Source organism: Akebia trifoliata, chromosome 1 (assembly GCF_017979445.1).
Source record: "Akebia trifoliata isolate Shusen 1 chromosome 1, ASM1797944v1, whole genome shotgun sequence".
NCBI lineage: Eukaryota > Viridiplantae > Streptophyta > Magnoliopsida > Ranunculales > Lardizabalaceae > Akebia > Akebia trifoliata.
Genome location: NC_141375.1, coordinates 35,686,731 through 35,705,696, shown reverse-complemented (window position 1 = coordinate 35,705,696; position 18,966 = coordinate 35,686,731). Strand labels below are relative to the sequence as shown.

Sequence of the window (18,966 nt, the reverse complement as noted above, 5' to 3'; positions counted from 1 at the left end):
AAGAATTAACACCCTTGGGTAGTGTTAGTAAAAGTTGGTGTGGCAATAGAAGCTCTCTAAATTTAGGTGAAGATTTGTGAGCTGTCACACGACCATGCTATTCTATGAAAGATTAACAAAAATGATCTTAATACTCTCATCTTCTACCTTTTGAGTTTTTTTTTTTTTTCTCTCCATCCTTCAAAACTCCAAGAGTTACAGTTGAAATGATGGATTAAAAGAGAGGTTCAATAAGTTTAAAATTAATCTATCACAATAATCATAAAGAGTCCAGTGACCATATCGCATGTCTCGACCTGAATGTGAAAAGGAACATTTTCACTCATATCTCAAGGAAATGCATCAATGCTTCCCATACGCTTTCAAGTCAGGGTGTGCAATTTGAGGTCCAATTTTGGGATCACTTCAGCATTATTCAATCATAAAAGCTTTAAGATAACAGATTTTTTGAGAAAAATTATGGGAAGATGAGGGTGTTGGAATCATTTTACAATAGCATTCTAAAGTATATCAAGATCAAGGGGGATTTTGAAATTATAGTATCATCCTGAATACCTAACCATAACATCAATGGCATAGCTTCACCAAATACGAATTTGATGTCAACTCGTCACATCAACAACTCTGTAACTCCATGGCAACAGCAATATTTCATCAAGTTTGCCATTTTTCTAACACTAAATGTTTGATGTTATCTTAGAAAAAGAAATATCTTGCAGCACACTTAATTGAGCTGCAGACCTCATAATGATCAAATTAACTCTTCTTAAAACTATTATTATTATAAACTATATAAAAGAAAAATAGATTCAGCTTTTTTAGAAGAATAATGTTCCTCCATCCGATTTTGTATAAAACATTATCTTTAGGTTTTTTATTTATTTATTATTTTTTGTGGTGTGGGGTGGAGGGGTTTAGCAGTAAAACCTTGTGGAGGCTGCTCCCAACGTCTTAGGTTCAAACCCTTGAGCCCCTTCTTTTACTTAAATGCTAACTGTTAACCACAAACTCCACCAAAAAATAAAAAAAACACTCCCTCCCCCTACAACAGTTCAGGTCTTCTTTTTTCCCTCTCTTTAAAGACCAAACTGTACCATGGGTTTATATTAAAATATAGTTTTAACAACACCAATTCTATCTTCCACAGGAGAGAAGAAGGCATGCTCACCACATAAATGTATCAATGGGACCCAGTTAGACTTGTCGTCCAAAATGAATAGAATTGCCTGAATGAGTCTACGAAGCTAGCTACACTAAAGAATAATAACATAATGTGACAATCTTTTGACGGTGTTAGAACATAAGAGGTGGCAACAATTAAAAATTCAACAATAAAATGCCCCATCTCTCATGTGTCGACAAGATCCATGTAACAGAGTTGACACCCTTTTGAGAAGACACGATCATGATCTTGAACCTAGTGGCAGTACGAACAGACATTGTTTCGGTTGTAGAACTACAATCATATTTTCTTTGAGATAAACCCAACACAATAAGAACAGATCTGCATCTTACGAACCAAAAAAAATAAATCAGAAATAATCTGACAGCCCAGAAACAAAAGAGAAGTTACTTCCTCATGCCGCTTCTGGATCCTGATATGAGAAAACGTAGCCATTTTAAGGGATGCTGAGGATTTGATATATGATGATGATACCTCCATCTCACAAGCTGGTGAGAAAGGCAGGCAGCCTATGGCAAAAGAGACCCAAAAGAGAGCTTGCAAGAATAAACAAATTGTTGCAGCGAAGACCATCTTTAAGAGTAATACATGTACAGGCTATTTGCAGCAGCACAGGCAAGTGAGTTTTCGGTTGGATGCCACGCTAGGTGGAGCAACTTTGTAGTGAAATCAAACGCATTTCCATTTGCATCAACACCAGGGCTATCTGTTCCTGTCATATAATCAAATAAATAAATAAATAATAGTGACTACATGTACAAGTTAGCACGTGAACAAGATGACTAACCTCGTCGGACAGCACGTGTTAGACTGCCCAAGGATCTTGAAGGTCTTGAAGGGGTCTGCACTTGTCTCCTAAACAAGATAACAAAGTGAAGAAATGAAAGACGATACAGTCAATATGGTCAGCATTGGCTTTTTCAAACAATCAATATCATATTATTTAGTTCAACAAACTGAAAAAATTCATATTGCTCGCTGTTTTTGTTCTCCGGGAGGTTTGTTAGCATTTAGGACTAATTTATAAATCTTTCGATGACTTTAAGGATTTCTTCTTTTGAGGATTTTGTTTTCAGGTCGGGAGCTTCTAAGGAGAGCTAGTAAGTTTCGGGGATCTGTTTTGTATTTGGGGTGTATTTTTCTGTTTTGTTAGGTCTTTCCAAACTACCTTGTTTCCCTTCGACGACTAAATTTTATCACTCAGCAAAAACTATGTAGCAATTTTCTAGTTTCCAAGCACGAATTTGTAACAAAATACCATTGCATTTCATCTTCATCATTATCCACTGTTACCATTATCAAAAGTAAGTATTATACCGAGCTCTATTGGCACCCCAACTTTTACTTATTACACCCTAATTTCTTAAATTATCTACACCACCCCAATTAAAGTTTAACACCGACTCTTCTAATATTACGAAGGTTTGGCCCAAATTATAATCTCAACATTATAACACTTGAACGATTTTAGTAGTTGTTTACAATTATGATTAGGCTCATATAAAATCCTAAACCCACAAAATAGGTATCTAACACCCCCAAAAAAAAAAAAAAAATGAGAGGGCTACCATTGGCATACCAACTTTTACTTATTATCAACCATTCATTTATTTTCTTTGTTTTAAAATTGGGTCTAATAAGTAAAAGTTGGGGTGCCAATAGCAGCTCTCTTATTTATATACCTCATGGGGTTTTTGCTGGCTTCTAAAGTTGTTGCCTCACTGCTACCAGCAGCGCAACCGAACACACGAAATAGGTTGCTGGAATCAGAGAAACACGTGTTATCATCACATGTTGGTGTAAGCATCATGATCAAGAGTTTCAGTAATTTATGATGAACAGAAACACAGACCTGTAGGAACCAGTGGCAACTCTCAATCCATCTCCACTCAGGCAACACTCGAATTTGTCAAAAATCGAATCATTTTCATATAAATCACAGAGCTGGTCAAGAACAGAGATTCATTCAATCAGTATGGAATAAAGTTTAACAAATGTCACGTTTGTGTTGTCTAGATATTAAAAAAGATTCCAAAGAAGTAAAGTCACCTTGGGCCTTAAATATTCATGAACCTGGAAAGTGGCAACTGGGCCAGAATCCATATTTATGTCCCATAACTGCCAACCATTTAAAGCAAATTTGAATAAAAAAAGAAAGTTTAAGACGAAAAGCATTTGATCAAAGGGAATATATGGATATAATGTCAGTCATTTGATCAAAGGGAATATATGGATATAATGTCAGTCTTGAAAATGTGTGTTTTTCCTTTTTTTGCATTCTACCCATTACTTTCATTGTCACCATGCAATTTATTTATCAAAATGCACATCCAAGTAAACCGTTCTTCAAAAAGATCAAACACCCATATAAATTTAAGTATCCGTAGTATTAGAAAATAATATTCAGCATAATATATATATATATCGTAAATATGAAAATAGAACCTTAAGAGTCATGTAGTCACGACTGAGTATATGTCTTCCATCCTTTCCAAACTTAATATCTGAAATTGAGGCAATGATCTCTGTGAAAAAAGACCTAGAACCAGGTGCCTCCTGCTCCTCAAACCTGTATGTGATAGTGTCATTGGCTAATTCATCAAAAGACATGTAAAAGAAAATTTAATATAATATATGCATACGTTGGCCACTAAAAGAATATTCTAAAACTTCCTTGCAGCTCCTAGCGGGAGACAACATTCAACAGATTCTACCTTGAGAAGATGCACCGACACAACTGCAAGACATTAGAAAAAGATCACTCACAATTTGGTATGAGTGTCACATAAAGCTGATTGCCGCAAATCAATAAGCCGGATTGAGCCCTTTGAACTACTATATGCTAACATATTGCAATGGCTGGGGTGGAATTCAGCTGACGTTATCACCTCTGTAAGTAGAACAATATTAATTTATTACTTTTGCAAGTATAAATAACAGTAGTACAAGTTCAAGCATGCAAGTAAAGATGTTACCACTTATTGCAAACATCATCTCTTAAACCAGAAACAAAACATCTAAAGAAAGGGCTCCGCCATAGCACCAAGAGAAGAAATAAAAGGTTTATCAACTGCAACTTAAAATGGCGAGGAAGGGAAGCTACAAGAAGAGACAGGACAAAGTGTAGCAAAGCTATCTATAAAGTACATGCAGTTTGATCCAGAAAGAAACATAATTTGGTCGATAATAATAAAAAATATGGGGACAAGTGTGACATTCCAACCCTACTCTATGCACAGGTGGGGTCTTCTTACACAAGTCCACAAATATCACCACGTCACTCTCCCCCATGTGGAAACTTTCAGCACAATATCACTGCAACATATGGCCAAAAAGGCATGTTTCTTGAACTATTTCTATTAAAAAAATATAGTTAAGGCAAAGGTTAAGGTCTTGAACCGTGATCTGTAGTAATACCATTCATGGACTTACCAACTTAAGAAGCTGACACCTTAACCTTAATAAGTTTAATGGCTGACATCCTAAGAAAAAACTAATACAGGATAATGCAAATGCAAAGGATCGTCTATCAGATGGAGAGTCAGGAGTTGTCATGTCAGCACGCCATGTGGCAAGAAAAGCCCAATCCATGCACTCAAGATGTTTGGAGTGACAATCCGGAAATCTTTTTCTCTGTTATTCTGAAAACTTTTAAGAAAATATGTCTAATTTGCCCATTTTACACGATACAGCTACATGCACATGTAATAGACACTAAACTATATTGTTATACAAATTTAATATAAGATACCCAAATATCCAGCATACAAAAAAACAAGGCAGATCATATAATTAATCTCAAGTTTGTGTTATTGACCAATTTAAACGCATTGTTTGTATCAATAAGCGTTTATTGCATATAGAATCAGTAGATCACAAGTAAGACCCTGGATTGTGTTATTGACCAATTCAAACTCAATATTTGTTCATGCATTCATTAGATCCTGAGCTCACTCATTGTTGTACTACTACATTTTGACATCATATTTCAAAGATATAGTCATTAAGAAAATTAGTGAACAGTTGGCAACTTCGTGTCTAATAACTAAGCTCCTAACAATTTATAATCACAGTTTTTCAATTTCAAATTAAATGGTAACGGGGTACAAAACCCTCTATGTTCAACCCAAACTATGGTTATAAAATCATTCATAATAAGTATGCTCTCGGATCGATATGGATCCTCAAATATGACATTCCAAGTCATGGAGCCTGTCCTTCAGAAAAGCATAATTATTATGCAAGGGCACAGGTTCTACTTTTATTCCATTTTTGTTCCTAATGCAAAAAACCATAGGAATGCTTTTATCATTAAATTTTGACATATTTCCATTTCCACAAATCCTGACAGAAATATTTTCACAAGGCCTAACACTAAATTTGCCAGATTTTGATATAAATATCTTGTTCCAATTTTACCATCCATCAAAATATTATTTTTAAAAAATTCTAAAATTATGATAAATGTTATAAAAATAACCAAATATATATAGACAAAAGACTTGCAAATTGTACGTTTAATATAAATGAATTAAAATCCATTATATATATATAATGGATTCTTAGCCAATTAGTGCATTGACAAAAAACATACACATAAAATTGTCCATGTTTGAATTTCTTGGATAGATAAACAACATATTCATTATATTTAAACAATAAAATGTAACAATGAACTAATCTAGTATTTTATAGTTTGTTCATTTAAGAAAGTATTTTAATGTGAAGGTGCAGCTAGTGATGTGAAATTATTATTCTTTTTAGGTTTTTGGACTCTAAGAAACCAGCACCAACGCTTAGTAGAATACTAATGATCTTCATTTCAGCACTCCATACATTTGATTATTGTAGTTTGACGAGTGTGTTTTCATATCTGTTATCATTCCTACAATTTTAATGGAAAGTTTATCGATATTTCCATCATTTCCCAGCATTTCTATGAAAATTGCATTTAGTTCCACACTGATAGAAATATTTCCATTTCCAGGCTGACAGAAATAGACATCAAAACAGACATTTAATACATTATTGATAACCAAATGACAAGAATATAAAATGCTACTACACTAACTTTGCAGCACCCCAGCAAGTATCGAGGTTCAAGAAAAAGCTACCAATCCTGCAACCTTGTTGTGAATAGAAACAACATGCAAGTACCAATCAGAATGTTGAAAAATTGTACCAGTTAGATCCTCCATATTTGCGGGTTTCACGTCAACAATATTGAAACTTTGATTGCTTATTTCCAGGTTCCAAAGATTTATTCGAAGATCATCAGCCGATATAAAAGTCTCACCGTCACTAGAAAAGAAAAGGTGGAAATACAGTTATTTGTGAATTTTAAGAAAAGAGAACATAAGGAGAAGACAACGTGCAAAAAAGAGTGGAAAAAATGGCTGCAAGCATGGAACACCAAGTACACACATAAATTGCCATTGAAACTCTGTCCTCTGAATACTGACAGTTTCAATGTATGCCCAAAATATTAATTACAAGATACAAGCTTTCAAAAAATAGAGAAATCTATGTAGAATTAAACAGGGGGATACAAGCAAGAATCTAATTCAAGAAGAAAAACTCATAATAGCACTGTTCACAACTTGCCAAGGAAACTTCTTGGCGAACTGTAATGGGTTTTCACATAATAGAACATCCAGAAACAATCTTCTACGAACAATTGGAAATCATTTCTTACAAGTAATAAATCAATTTATTAAGGAATATAGGGACAACTGGAATTATCAAACTGTTTGTATAAACTTTTGATACAGGCAGTGGCAAAATTGAAATTAACTGAAGTAGATACATAGAACATAAAAGTCCCTATTCAACATCCAAAAGATAAACTTACAGAATAGACAATAAAATCTCAAGTAAATTCTAGTAATAAGGATTCAGAAGACAAATATGCTCTTACACTAAACCAAAAAAAAAATAAAAAAAAAGGTTGAACAAACATGTTATGAACTGGGGAAAGAAATACAACGTTTGATCAATAATATGGTTTTGTTACTCGTAACACATGTTGAAGAAATTAAAATCAAAATATTTGAATGGACCTGTTATTTGAAATTGAATTGATATGATAGTCGTGAGCATGAGCATAGATTCTTCGACATCTAGGCACAAGGCTTGTCTCATGACTGGCTACCTAAATATCAGGATTGCCAAAAATGTTAGTACCACAAAACAGATACAACCATAAAAGCTGTTGAATTCTTGCACAAAAGTAGATGTAGTTCCTCTTAAACAACCAACTACTCCAAAAGACCGACCTATTGGTTAAGGAGAGAAATGTGAATATAAGAGGGTTCACGAGGCTTAATTGGGGTATGACTCACCCGAGAGTGGAGGAAAATATGCACTCAACACTCCCCCTCACCCATAAGGGTGGAAAGATTCAAACCCGTGACCTATACAAACCTAGCATTCTGACACCATGTTAACCAACCAACTGCTCCAAAAGACCGATCTATTGGAGAAGGGGAGAACTATAAATATAAGAGGGTCACAGGGCTTAACTAGGGTAGGACTCACCCGAGAGCGGAGGAAAATATACACTCAATAGTTCCAGTGTCACAAGAATCAAGTCAACAACAAATTCCATGAATGTTTTAATGCATCCCATTAATATGAGAGATGATAAAAATGTATTACAAATACCAAGTACCAACTAGGTGGTGGAGCAATGATTCAGCACCCTTGGCATCTCCCCAAAGAAATTAGATCATGTCCTACCTCCCACGATTATACCTAATACACCAGTTTGAGGTGGCTGGGCATACCCATAGGCTTCCAAAGGGCGTGGAGACACGCTACGTCAATTGGATGGCATCCGAGAGATGTGGAGACACCCTACATGTTCAGGAACATCTAAAACTGACAACTATTTTCACACAACCACCCAGATGTTGTCCATTTTTTCAATGTTTTCTACAACACCGCTAGATGCCGTTGGATCTTGTAAATTGGATGGCATCCGAGAGATGTAAAAAAAAGTTGTCACTTGTAAATATCCCCTGAATGCTTATATATGGGTTGTGTTCTAGTGACTCATGAGAAAACACATGATCCCAACCATTAAGACACAAAATCCAACAGTTCAGATTTATGTGCATCTTGATTACACATATCACGGAGGTAGTTATCCCGAGGATAAATCTCAACCATTGGATTTTGTGTTTAAACGGTTGGGATCATTTGTTCACGAGCCATTCTTCATAAGTTAAAAGGAACCTGACCCTGTATGTATATATAATATTACAAGTAGTATCTGCTACATTATGAAATTATTACTTGCTCATTTCAAAACAACATTCTGCCAGAAAATCAGTAGGGTAGGGTAGGGTAGGCTGAGTACAACTACCACAGGTAAACGCAGTGACGGAATGCCCCCTGGGGGGAATGAGACACCATCGCTCAAATGATTGTCGGACCTCTCTGGACTTCCTCCATTTGCAAGATAGGGTTTCGGGCTAGTTGATGTACTCGAACCAGCAATGCTACCATTTCCCACAGTTTTTGAGGGGTCCACATTCATGTCACAAATTTTCTTCACCTTCTTTTCTTGAACCTGTTCAATGCTCGAAATGGAAACAGCAATAGTAGTTTAGAAAGTATCCATCCACAAAACAAAAATAAAAATTGCCAATTACTATAGACATCAGTATTATTCAAGAAGCTAGTTGTGAGAAGAAAAGGTGGTGGTTTTGAACCAAGTATAAGGCATATGCACTTACGTTCGGAGCAAAACACAACTTTCGCTTCTACAAACTGGCTTTCAGAGCGAAACACACTTTCGTTTGTGCGAACTGACTTTGGGCGAGAAAGTTTCACAACTAATTTTTTATCAATAGAAAAGAAATATTATTAGGAAAAGCCAAAAGAAAGAAGGCCAAGAACAAAAGACACCCAGTGAAAAGAGGATCATGGTAGAGCAACCAATCAAAAGAATACAAGGTTATTCCCCAATTACATGATACCATCCGAATGAGAAGTATTCAAACCAAATTCATTAAACCCCCTTATGCCATCAATCCAAAAGAAATTTTATTTTCACCATGGTGGCCTCCAAATCGTCCTCCTTGTTCTTGAAAATTCCAAAAAGTGTTCCTCTCGAAGGCTGTTGTGAGCACACCTCCAAAAAGCTCCATAACATATTTTTGGAAGAATCCAGTTAATTCCAAAATCATGAAAAAAACTCATCCCAAATACTCCAAGAAAAGAACAACAAATGAGAAGGTGATCAAACAGACCCTTTAGATCATTTGCACATCACGCATCTATGAGGGAGAGAAACGCTTCTACAAGCAAAGTGATCAAATGGTGAGGACTTTGACTAAAATAGACGTCCAAACAGAGATGGTGACTTTGGACAGAAACCACAATTTCCAAATCACCTAGTGAGGGGAAAGTATCCATATATCTATGAATTAACTACGTAAAAGACATAACTGTAAGCTTTCACTTGGGGTTATATTTCCATGTCCATGATTCCCTTCCATGAATGAAACATTCACACCACTAATTCTCTCAAGACAGTCATGCTATCGCCTTCCCAACATTTAAGCCCGCATCCTATTGTTCCAAGCACGGTGCAATGACTTATAGGCGCCCCTTTTTAGTATAAAATGAAATAGACGGACAGGAAATCCAACTTCAAAGAAGAATCACCATGCTATACATTTGGATATTTTCCAAAAATCTGTGTCACTTGAACCAACTTTGAAGCACACTCTATTCCTTAAATGGCAAATTATGTTCTACCATGCCTTACTCTACATCCAAGCAAAAAATAATACTTCCTTCATAGTATCAAATGCTGTTAATCAAGTTCATTGAGGTAGATCACCTCAACCCCTCCTCCCCCCCCCCCCCCCCCCACCTTTTTTTTTTCTTGGTAAAACAGCTTTTTTCTGATAGTTTCATTAATAACATTATCGAATAGTTAGACAGAAGGGTATGTTCTTCGATGAGTAAAATGCTATATATGTTGGTTGACAGTGTTTCTTGAGAACAGATAAGTTGTTAAATGCACTTTTTCAAAATGTACTTGGATCTTATTAACTCATGGACAAATGAATTGGAAACTAAATCTCTATCCAAGAACTTTATATCTTTAAAGATTAGTGTAAAGGTCTTGGCTGGTGAAAGGAAAGTCAAACAACATTTGAGAATCAGGTAGAGAGGGAGATAACAAGGCTCCAAATGATGAATGTAAGAAACCCATAACGGCCGCCCATGATACACTATATGTTAGCCAGATACACAAGGTCCCAGATCCAATACGATGCAGATACGGCTTCAGCACTTAAATTTGAATATCCAATACAGGTAATGACGCCTGTTCAAAGTATACAAGCATCATGTCACCATGTGCACTAGTGTTCTATCTAAATAAATTTTTCAAAAATACCACTCACTTGTTACATTGGTGTCACAATCACATGGAAGTGCCTAAAACTCTGAGCAAATCTCAGAGCATGGCGTTACTGCATTAGCACAATATATATTGTGCCATTCAACACAACATTTCCAAGTTCTGAAATGTACTGAGATACGCTGACAGTAGGCAGTAGGCCTTAGTATGCCCCAAGTAAGCATGTTTAGGCATAAACAGTAAGACCATATAAGGAACACAGAAATGTATTATCTAATACATACAAGATTTATTAATTTCTTCCACCCTGACCACCCATAAAACAGAGAGAGAGAGAGAGAGAGAGAGAGGGGGAGGGGGAGGGGGGGGGGGGGGGGGGGGGGCGGGAAGATCCATATCTCTCACCATCTAAGCATTATGGTGATTATTGTACTTTCATAAATTTGGAGAAAGCTAATCATACAACAGTGATGATAATCTGACAGTTCATGTCCCACACTTCCAAATAAGCACATACATATTGACAAATTACTTGAAACACCAGAAAATACTGCAATTGCTAGTTTACTATGGGAGACATAAAATTGTGAAGAAGTTCATCTATGGTTTGATTAGGAAGTATCATGAAAAGAATGTCTATGTTATCCCCCCCCCCCCCCCCCCAAAAAAAAAAAAAAAACACCACCCTTATATTAATAATTCTGATGGAAACAAATTTTATGAAGCATAAGTAACCAGTATAACCATTCATCAAGATTTTTTTTTTTCATAACTTCCTCATGTGGACATCACATTTTTCTGAACAAACTTCTTGTATCAAAAAAAATATATATATATATATATTAGGCCATCCCTCCAAAAATAACAAAAAGGATTTTAGGAAAGCCTACTGAATAAGCATATGTCAACTTCACCTACCAAAAAGAATATATATTAGGCTAACAAAAATTACTAAGCTACCCAAAAGAGGAATAAAAAAGGGGGTTGTGTTGGGTAAGGCATAAAAAAATCCTAATGTTTGAAACCCTAGCTAGAGGAAAGAAATGAAAAGAAGTAAGATTTAGTACTCCATAACCTATAATGGGCCAAAATTCCCTTACCAATATATATGTGAGAGATGTACTATTGCAAAACAAATGTGTACAATAGTCTACCAAAATAAATGAGATATTAGTACCTACTGCTACTGCCTAGTGTATGTAATGTACGTTTTATGTAGAGTTAAAATACATTCTAATATTTATAATACACCTTCAGAAAATATTAGTTAACTATAACAGAATCTTTATTGGGGTGGAAATTTTTAATTCAAAAAACAATAAAAGAAAATATTAATTATAAACCATGAAACTAAATTGGTTCCCCATAAAATTTGTAGCTATTATGGGTTATTAAGCTATAAAATATTTATCATAAGAAGGCCTATTGTAAATGATAAACACAAAGTAAAAGAAAATAATAAAACATTCCTACCTTCCAAAACTTAATTGTTTTGTCATTAGTAGAAAGAAGAAACAAGGCCCCGTTAGCTGTCTGGCACCATCTTATCTTGTTGATTTTCTCCTCTATTTCCAAGCTCTTGAGATAGTCAAACTGAATTACAGAAAAGATACAGTTGCTTATGAACTAGCTCTCCAGATCCGAGTGAACAAAATTATGAATCCACAAAATTAAAAACATAGTAAATCATAACGGGAATACCTCAGGTTCATGGCTTTGAAACTCTGTCTTATAGCGGAACTCAGGATGCCTACTGATGGCGTAATCCATTCTTTCCAGATCTCTTCGATATCCATGCTATAAATTACATGTTTTAGAAGGTATGAGAATATAGCATAAATAAATAAAAACTATCAAGACAGCATATCAAGGATGGGAATAGAATGCCAACTAACATACATCTCTATTATCGGTCCTTTCAAATAAAACCACCCGGCCCCCTCTATCGCCAGTCGCAAGATGGTCGCCAGTTTTATCAAACTCAATTGCTGAAATGATATCAACTGCAAAAGGAAACTGGAAAGTCAGTATATTAACAAGCTAAGAGGTGGAGAATGATTCACAGTCATCCTATTATATTGAACTCAATCTCAAATGTTACAACTTACCAAAAGCCCTCTATGAAAGCACATAAACAAATTATATTCAGAATCTTAACTCAAAATCCCTGTTTTCCTCATTCAACAAACATTCATCGTCTCAAACCTTCCTAATAAAACCACCTGGGATCAATCTCTAATCAAGCAATTCCAACCCAAACTAAGTTTTAGGAAATCAGGCTATTTTATCAATTAATCTACATTACATATAACCAGTAACTGGCACATTAGCCACAATGAATCAAGATACTCTGATGTATCTATCAACCAAATCCAACCAAACTGCATACATAGTCTCCACTATATAAAACCCATTGATTAGCATACTAACAGGGGTTCCCCTAGATGTATGTTTTTTTCATAGGCCATATCAATATATATATAGATATATGTTAGAGAGGGTAATTTTTTATAAAAAAAGGATGCCTTGCAGTCCCAAGGCCTTATAAAAATTTGGAACGGACCTAGACAGAATAAAAAATAGAATGCTAATAGAATGAGTTTGGCCGAAATGAGGAGGTTATGATGGATGAATCGAAGACTATGAAGATAAAATTATAAAGGGATACATACATTAAAATGGAGATGCCACTCCAAATATGAGATAAAATAGGGAGGTTAATTGCAATGATTTGATCAAGGAAACGGACTCTGAAGAAAATATTAGTGAGAAGGAACTAACAGGTTGAAGGTTCTAAAAAAGTGAGGTGAAAATCAAAAAGGATGTGGATTGCCGTATAGTTCTTGATATCTAGACCAACATCATTTTTTTTCTCCTTGACATTTTCCATGTTAATAGAAAAACCAACCAGAGGCAGATTTGTTAGCTGCTTATTGTGTAAATGAAATAATGTAGCCCACTCGTGAGTTTCTCAACAATCTCATTAATTTCTTAGAGAAAACTGGGAAGCCACATGTAATATAAGGTTGTAATGATTATTTATTGGATCACGGCATAGTACGCTCTCTCTGAAAAGAAGGTGATCTAGCCACACCTTCCAATAAGGCCACCTTGTAATGACTTCATTCAAGTCACCAGTTCTGTCGTTGGCTTCCCACTCCTTATGGTTAAGGTAATGACTTCAGGCATGGCCTGCTCCCATAGTGTGGCGGGCAGCCAAGGGATCTGCCTAACCACATTTTACCCTAAAAATAGTATCATGCAACCAACCCCGCGTAGTTTGTGTAAGGCTGATAATGATGACGAATAGACAATGACGGTGTTGATTGAAGATGTATAAGTAGTGCAAGCTTTTAGTCCAAGAACAATTAGGGCATGGGCTTCTTTGACGAGAGGAACCAAGATTTCATACCAATGACAGTTTGAAAAGCATTTGACATGGGAATGTTGTACATTATATCCACTAATTTATCACAAAAAATAAGAAGTATAACGTGGTTAATCCATGCCCTCAATTATCAACGTATCAGCATCATTCATTCCTAGTGTAACTAATATTTGCATTGTGTGAACATGCACTGTACTTTATTTAGCGATAATAATTGAAAGTAATGAACTTTACCCATTATTCATCCTTCAATTACTTTTACTAGCAAATCAAATTGGATGGATAATTGTACTAATCTAAATAAACCAATATTAGGGGCAATGACCAAAAGGTAGAAACCAACCGACGAACCTTACTTTTAACAACCAAAAATTGTCCCTTGTGTATTAGAAAAAAATCTATCTTTAACTTGAACCAATGAAGACGATGGATTTCACATAAAATCCTGTCACATGAGATCGAAAAACGAACAAATAACCATGGTGATCCACATTAATTTACACAAAAATTGGTCCACTTCCTACTATCAGAAAACAAGTGCAAGAAATATAAACCTAAAATTAGGTTAAATCAGCTCAATTAAATTCAGTTACAAACTGTTGATTAATAGATTTATTGAATATCTTATTTCCATTCATTTGTCGTTCTTCATCTGTACATGCACCATTCGGCATCGATTGTACGCCGAATCTCATGTATTTCCCCCAAATCCACCCGATTAAGAATAAAGGATACTAACACGGATCAAAATCGGATTAACCAAACCCTAATCCACAATACAACCACCGAATATCTAGAAATATATATATATATATATATATATGAATGTACAGATCAAAACTATCGTACCTTCCTGAACTTCTTCCCCAGCCGTCCGTTCCCCAAAAACCTGAGAGAATTTCCACTCTAGATTCTGTGGCGGAGTTGCGGCATCATCATCTCCCCCTCCGTTCATTCTCCGAATCAATTTCCGGTCAAATCGACCGAAATCAACTCACCGCATCAACAACGATCGTTCAATCTCGAATCCCTAACAGGATATCATGAGTTCAAATCCGTACAAAACTCCATGAAAATGCAGGTTTTAGATTTCTAAGTGAACACAGGGGGAGGGTTTGAAGAACAGCGATGGGTCTCTCTCTCGTTCTTTTGGTTCGATGGAAAAGTTCCGGCTTTTGGGACTAAAACACTTCTCGGACTCAGCTCTCTATAATACGCTTCGTCATTTTATTTTATTTTTTGTTTTTCTAATATTAAAATAAATTAGGGTAAATTGACGAGAAAAATAATTATTTTTGGAGATCCAACGGCTGCCAACGAGTGTCGAATTTATGAAACTTATATTTAGACATTATTATCATATTATTAGATTTCTTTTTCTTTTCCGAAGATTTTACTATGAAAATATGTTGTGCGACGAAAGCCTTTAAAAAGGTCAAAAAATCTGATATGGGCAAATCATACAGGCCGAGAGAAACACTTTTTGTGTGGATCAATAAGCGATTTAACAACTCACCCAACATACTTTAAAAACTCGATCTACACCCAGTCAATTGGGTGAGATAATATTGATTCATCCGAGTTTAACTCACTCAAATCAACTACGTTTGTATTTTTTATTAAAATATAAATGTTTTTTTTAATAATTTAAATATTTATTATATAGAGAAATACAACTTGGGGATTGAATTGATCGTGTTTTGCTATTCTAATTTTATATATAATAAGAAAATTATAATTATTTAGTTATTAAACTATATTAATAAATAATTTTAGATCCACTTAAATTATTTGTCGTGTACAAGACGGGACGACCCAAATGAGTCAGCATGGTATCACTAATTCTAAAACCAAGTCAATTTGTCACAAATAGAACATTAAACATTGGCAGGTTCACTCGTTTATGGAGGTATTGTAATTTTCTTGAACCCGAGCTCCTCTCCTCAACACCCATAAAGTTGAACGCGTGAGTTGGCAAGTTTGAGTGACAGTACCTTAAAAATCGATTTAAAATAGAATTCTAAATATATATTTATATTTAAATAATAATTAATTTGCTCATTATAAATTAAATTAAATATAATTTTACATGAGACATAAATATTTAAATTCTTAAAAATTAATTTATTTAATGAAAGAAATACCAACATCAGTAGCCTCTACCAAGTTTTCGAAAGATCAAGCAATTGTCACGGTTTGCGACATGGTAGTTTGTAACCCAATTAACGCAAACCTTAGTGTACCAAGCGCGGCATGATGCCTTGGTGCTTATATCGCATGCACAAATGCGACATATGAGGGAACCCCACATCCACACCACAATCCCCTTGAAATTTGGTCCAATGATTTTTTAGGCACACCCATTTTCGGTATAGCCAATCCTCGAAGCCCTACAAGTGCCATATATAGTGTAGCTTCTCCTGTTCTAACAGTCTTAAACCATCCCCTGGCACACACAAGAACTCAAGATACCCCATGCAAGATCACCTAAGCCAATCCCAAGGGGTGGCCTGTGCGGACATGGGAGGGGATGGGCAAGTGCCCTTGTTAAAAAGGATGCTAAGTCTTTCACTCAACTCCATGAAACAAACATCAAAATATGAGGTAATTCATACTATGTGATTGAAAATTCTTGGATATCTTTACCAGATGATGACTCACTCTAACTGTCTAAATTTTTGACAGGTTTTAAAAACATGTATCTATTAGTAGCTGCTCAACCAGTTAATTACTTAATCCAAGTTAAGTTGACTTTGAAAAATATATCAAAATAGTCAGGGTCCAGGATTAAGTGAATATGTGAGATAGCCCTGAATTTTCAAAAATTGATGACATACCCCCTCTTGAACGTTGTCTTATATGACAGATTGTTAGCGAATCTTGATTTTTTTTTTCCTAGGTTATCTTGCAATCCATTTTTATTAGCCCCAAAAACTTTGAAATTTTTTTTTTTTTCACAAAATCGGAAAACATCTTCAACTCTCGACTTGTAGCAAAAGCATCTAACAAAAATCTTATTTAACTTATTTTCATTGATTTAGAATATCAAACATTAAACATAAATCTAATCAAAACTTGTTAAGAATAACTGGCGAACTTGTCACAATCCATGACTTATAAGGAAGGATTTGTTTTCATTCACTTGCGCAAGATCGTGGTGTGAAGAAGAATCCACCACAAGAAGATACATTTGATAAAACAAAAGATGAATGTATTTACTCCATTCATAGCTTAACTTTGCACTTTCGATTTTTCCTCTCTTTTTCTCAACTACAAAGCTCTGTAGTAGTACCCAATAAGTGATATCTGCTTTAAAAATTGTACAAGAAAATCGGCATGTTAAGTATTAAAATATGCAATGTACTGCCCAATTCCTAAATATATAATTTTTTCACAATCTCTTAGTTTATGTCTTAATTCCTTACCAGTTTATTTTAATGTCTTGAGATTCCTTGTCACACATGTGATACTCCATGAGTGAACACTATCAATAATGTTATCATCTTTCCATCTATAAGAGAAAATTATAATCAGAGGTGTAAGGTATTGCAGATTTTCACTATGCAAGGGGGTGAATGGCGATTGTGGAGGTCAATTTGTGGAGGCTAGCAAAATTTTAGAGAGGATGTTAGATAAAAGATATTGGCTATGTCATGCAACTTATAATAAGCTTATCGAAGGGCTTTGCAATGTTGGTAGCTGTGGTGTGATTGGAGGAGGTGATTAGCCAAGGTAAGGTGCCAAGGGTTTCTGTGTGGAACTCATTTGTAGGTGCAGTGTATTTTGACATGGGCTGTGGGTGCTGTGTTGGGTGGGGAGGTTGAGAGAAAAAAATGGAAAGGAGATGAGGAAGTCATTTAATAAATTCAATTTATAGTAAAACGGTTACCAAAGCTTGTAGATGTAGGTACGTTTGTCTGGGAGCTTGTAGATGTAGGTACATTTGCTGAGCTACGTAAAAAATCCTTGTCTTCTCTATTTTTTCATGCTCTTTTTATTATTTTGTGAATTTAATGATGAAATTGAGATCAATATCAATTTATCACAAAATTGACCTCCACAACAATAATTAACCAATTCATTTCTATATATTATGTTAAGAGAAATAAGCTAACCATTCAACAAAACATCAAATGATATTTTAAAAGAGAGGCAAATGTTTAAATGTGAAAATGTTGAAATGTAGAAAATTAAGCACCCATCAGCTTCCCCTTCGTGATGACTTGGGGCACGACCAGCTCCCATAATGTAGTGAGCTATGTCTACAAGTCCGCCACAATTTACCCTAAGAAAAACATCACGCAACTGACCATGTATGGTTTGACGATGAATTGACATGTTGATATATCAAGATGTATGGTTAGTTCAAATAATCGATTAACACATTAGCAACGACTTTATATAGCATCTAGACATCAAAAGTGCTTGAGCGTACATTATAACCACTAATTTATCATAAAAGATTTAAAATTGCTCATATTTATAGTTAATTTAATGCCCTCTATTATCAACATATTATTAGGTTCACAACTCTTCTATTTCCTACCTCCCTTAGTTTATTTTTACCAACAAATCAAATGGATGGTACATCAATAATTATACCAGGGCAATGACCATAGAAACTAACATGGGAAACCTATTGAAAACCATCAATTTTTTCCTCGTTTGTTAGAGCAAACAAAGTTAGACGAAGTGTAAAATCCTTCATGTCGACTTTAATGTTTCCCTCAAATTCTAACATAATAACAGTAATCAAACCATCAAGAATCCTGACGCAGATCAAAAGCAGGAGGAAAACCATACTTAGTTAAAATAGAATTTTAGAATTTAGTATTTATAATTTAAGATAAAGAACTCCTGAAAATTTGTTTACCTCAATCAATTACTCCAATATTCCAATTGTGATGTTGGTATCATTTTAACTAGTGGACAACTACAAATAGTTTCACTCATATTTTAATGAGTAATAAACTAATTCTTGACTTTGATTTTATTTCTATATATACGGAGAAAAGA

The 18,966-nt window shown here is 35.0% G+C and overlaps 1 protein-coding gene across 3 annotated transcripts; it reads right to left on the bottom strand.

Moving 5' to 3' along the window:
- Window positions 1–1,231: 1,231 nt before the first annotated feature.
- On the bottom strand, window positions 1,232–15,163 carry LOC147412165 (serine/threonine protein phosphatase 2A 55 kDa regulatory subunit B beta isoform-like). Of its 3 annotated transcripts, none has more exons than XM_086457097.1 (14): window positions 14,800–15,163; window positions 12,462–12,565; window positions 12,264–12,359; window positions 12,036–12,155; window positions 8,547–8,756; window positions 7,243–7,334; window positions 6,366–6,484; window positions 3,950–4,073; window positions 3,629–3,752; window positions 3,233–3,301; window positions 3,036–3,127; window positions 2,866–2,943; window positions 1,971–2,038; window positions 1,232–1,889 (listed from the first exon to the last, which is right to left on the bottom strand). In XM_086457097.1, exons 1-14 carry the CDS (start codon window positions 14,903–14,905, stop codon window positions 1,759–1,761), a joined length of 1,533 nt encoding a protein of 510 aa, XP_086313223.1. In that variant the 5' UTR covers window positions 14,906–15,163; the 3' UTR covers window positions 1,232–1,758. The 3 variants fall into 3 exon arrangements, with proteins under 3 accessions (XP_086313223.1, XP_086313213.1, XP_086313217.1); XM_086457087.1 differs by having other exon boundaries at window positions 1,232–1,895; window positions 14,800–15,162; XM_086457091.1 differs by having other exon boundaries at window positions 1,232–1,895; window positions 8,550–8,756; window positions 14,800–15,162.
- Window positions 15,164–18,966: the final 3,803 nt, after the last annotated feature.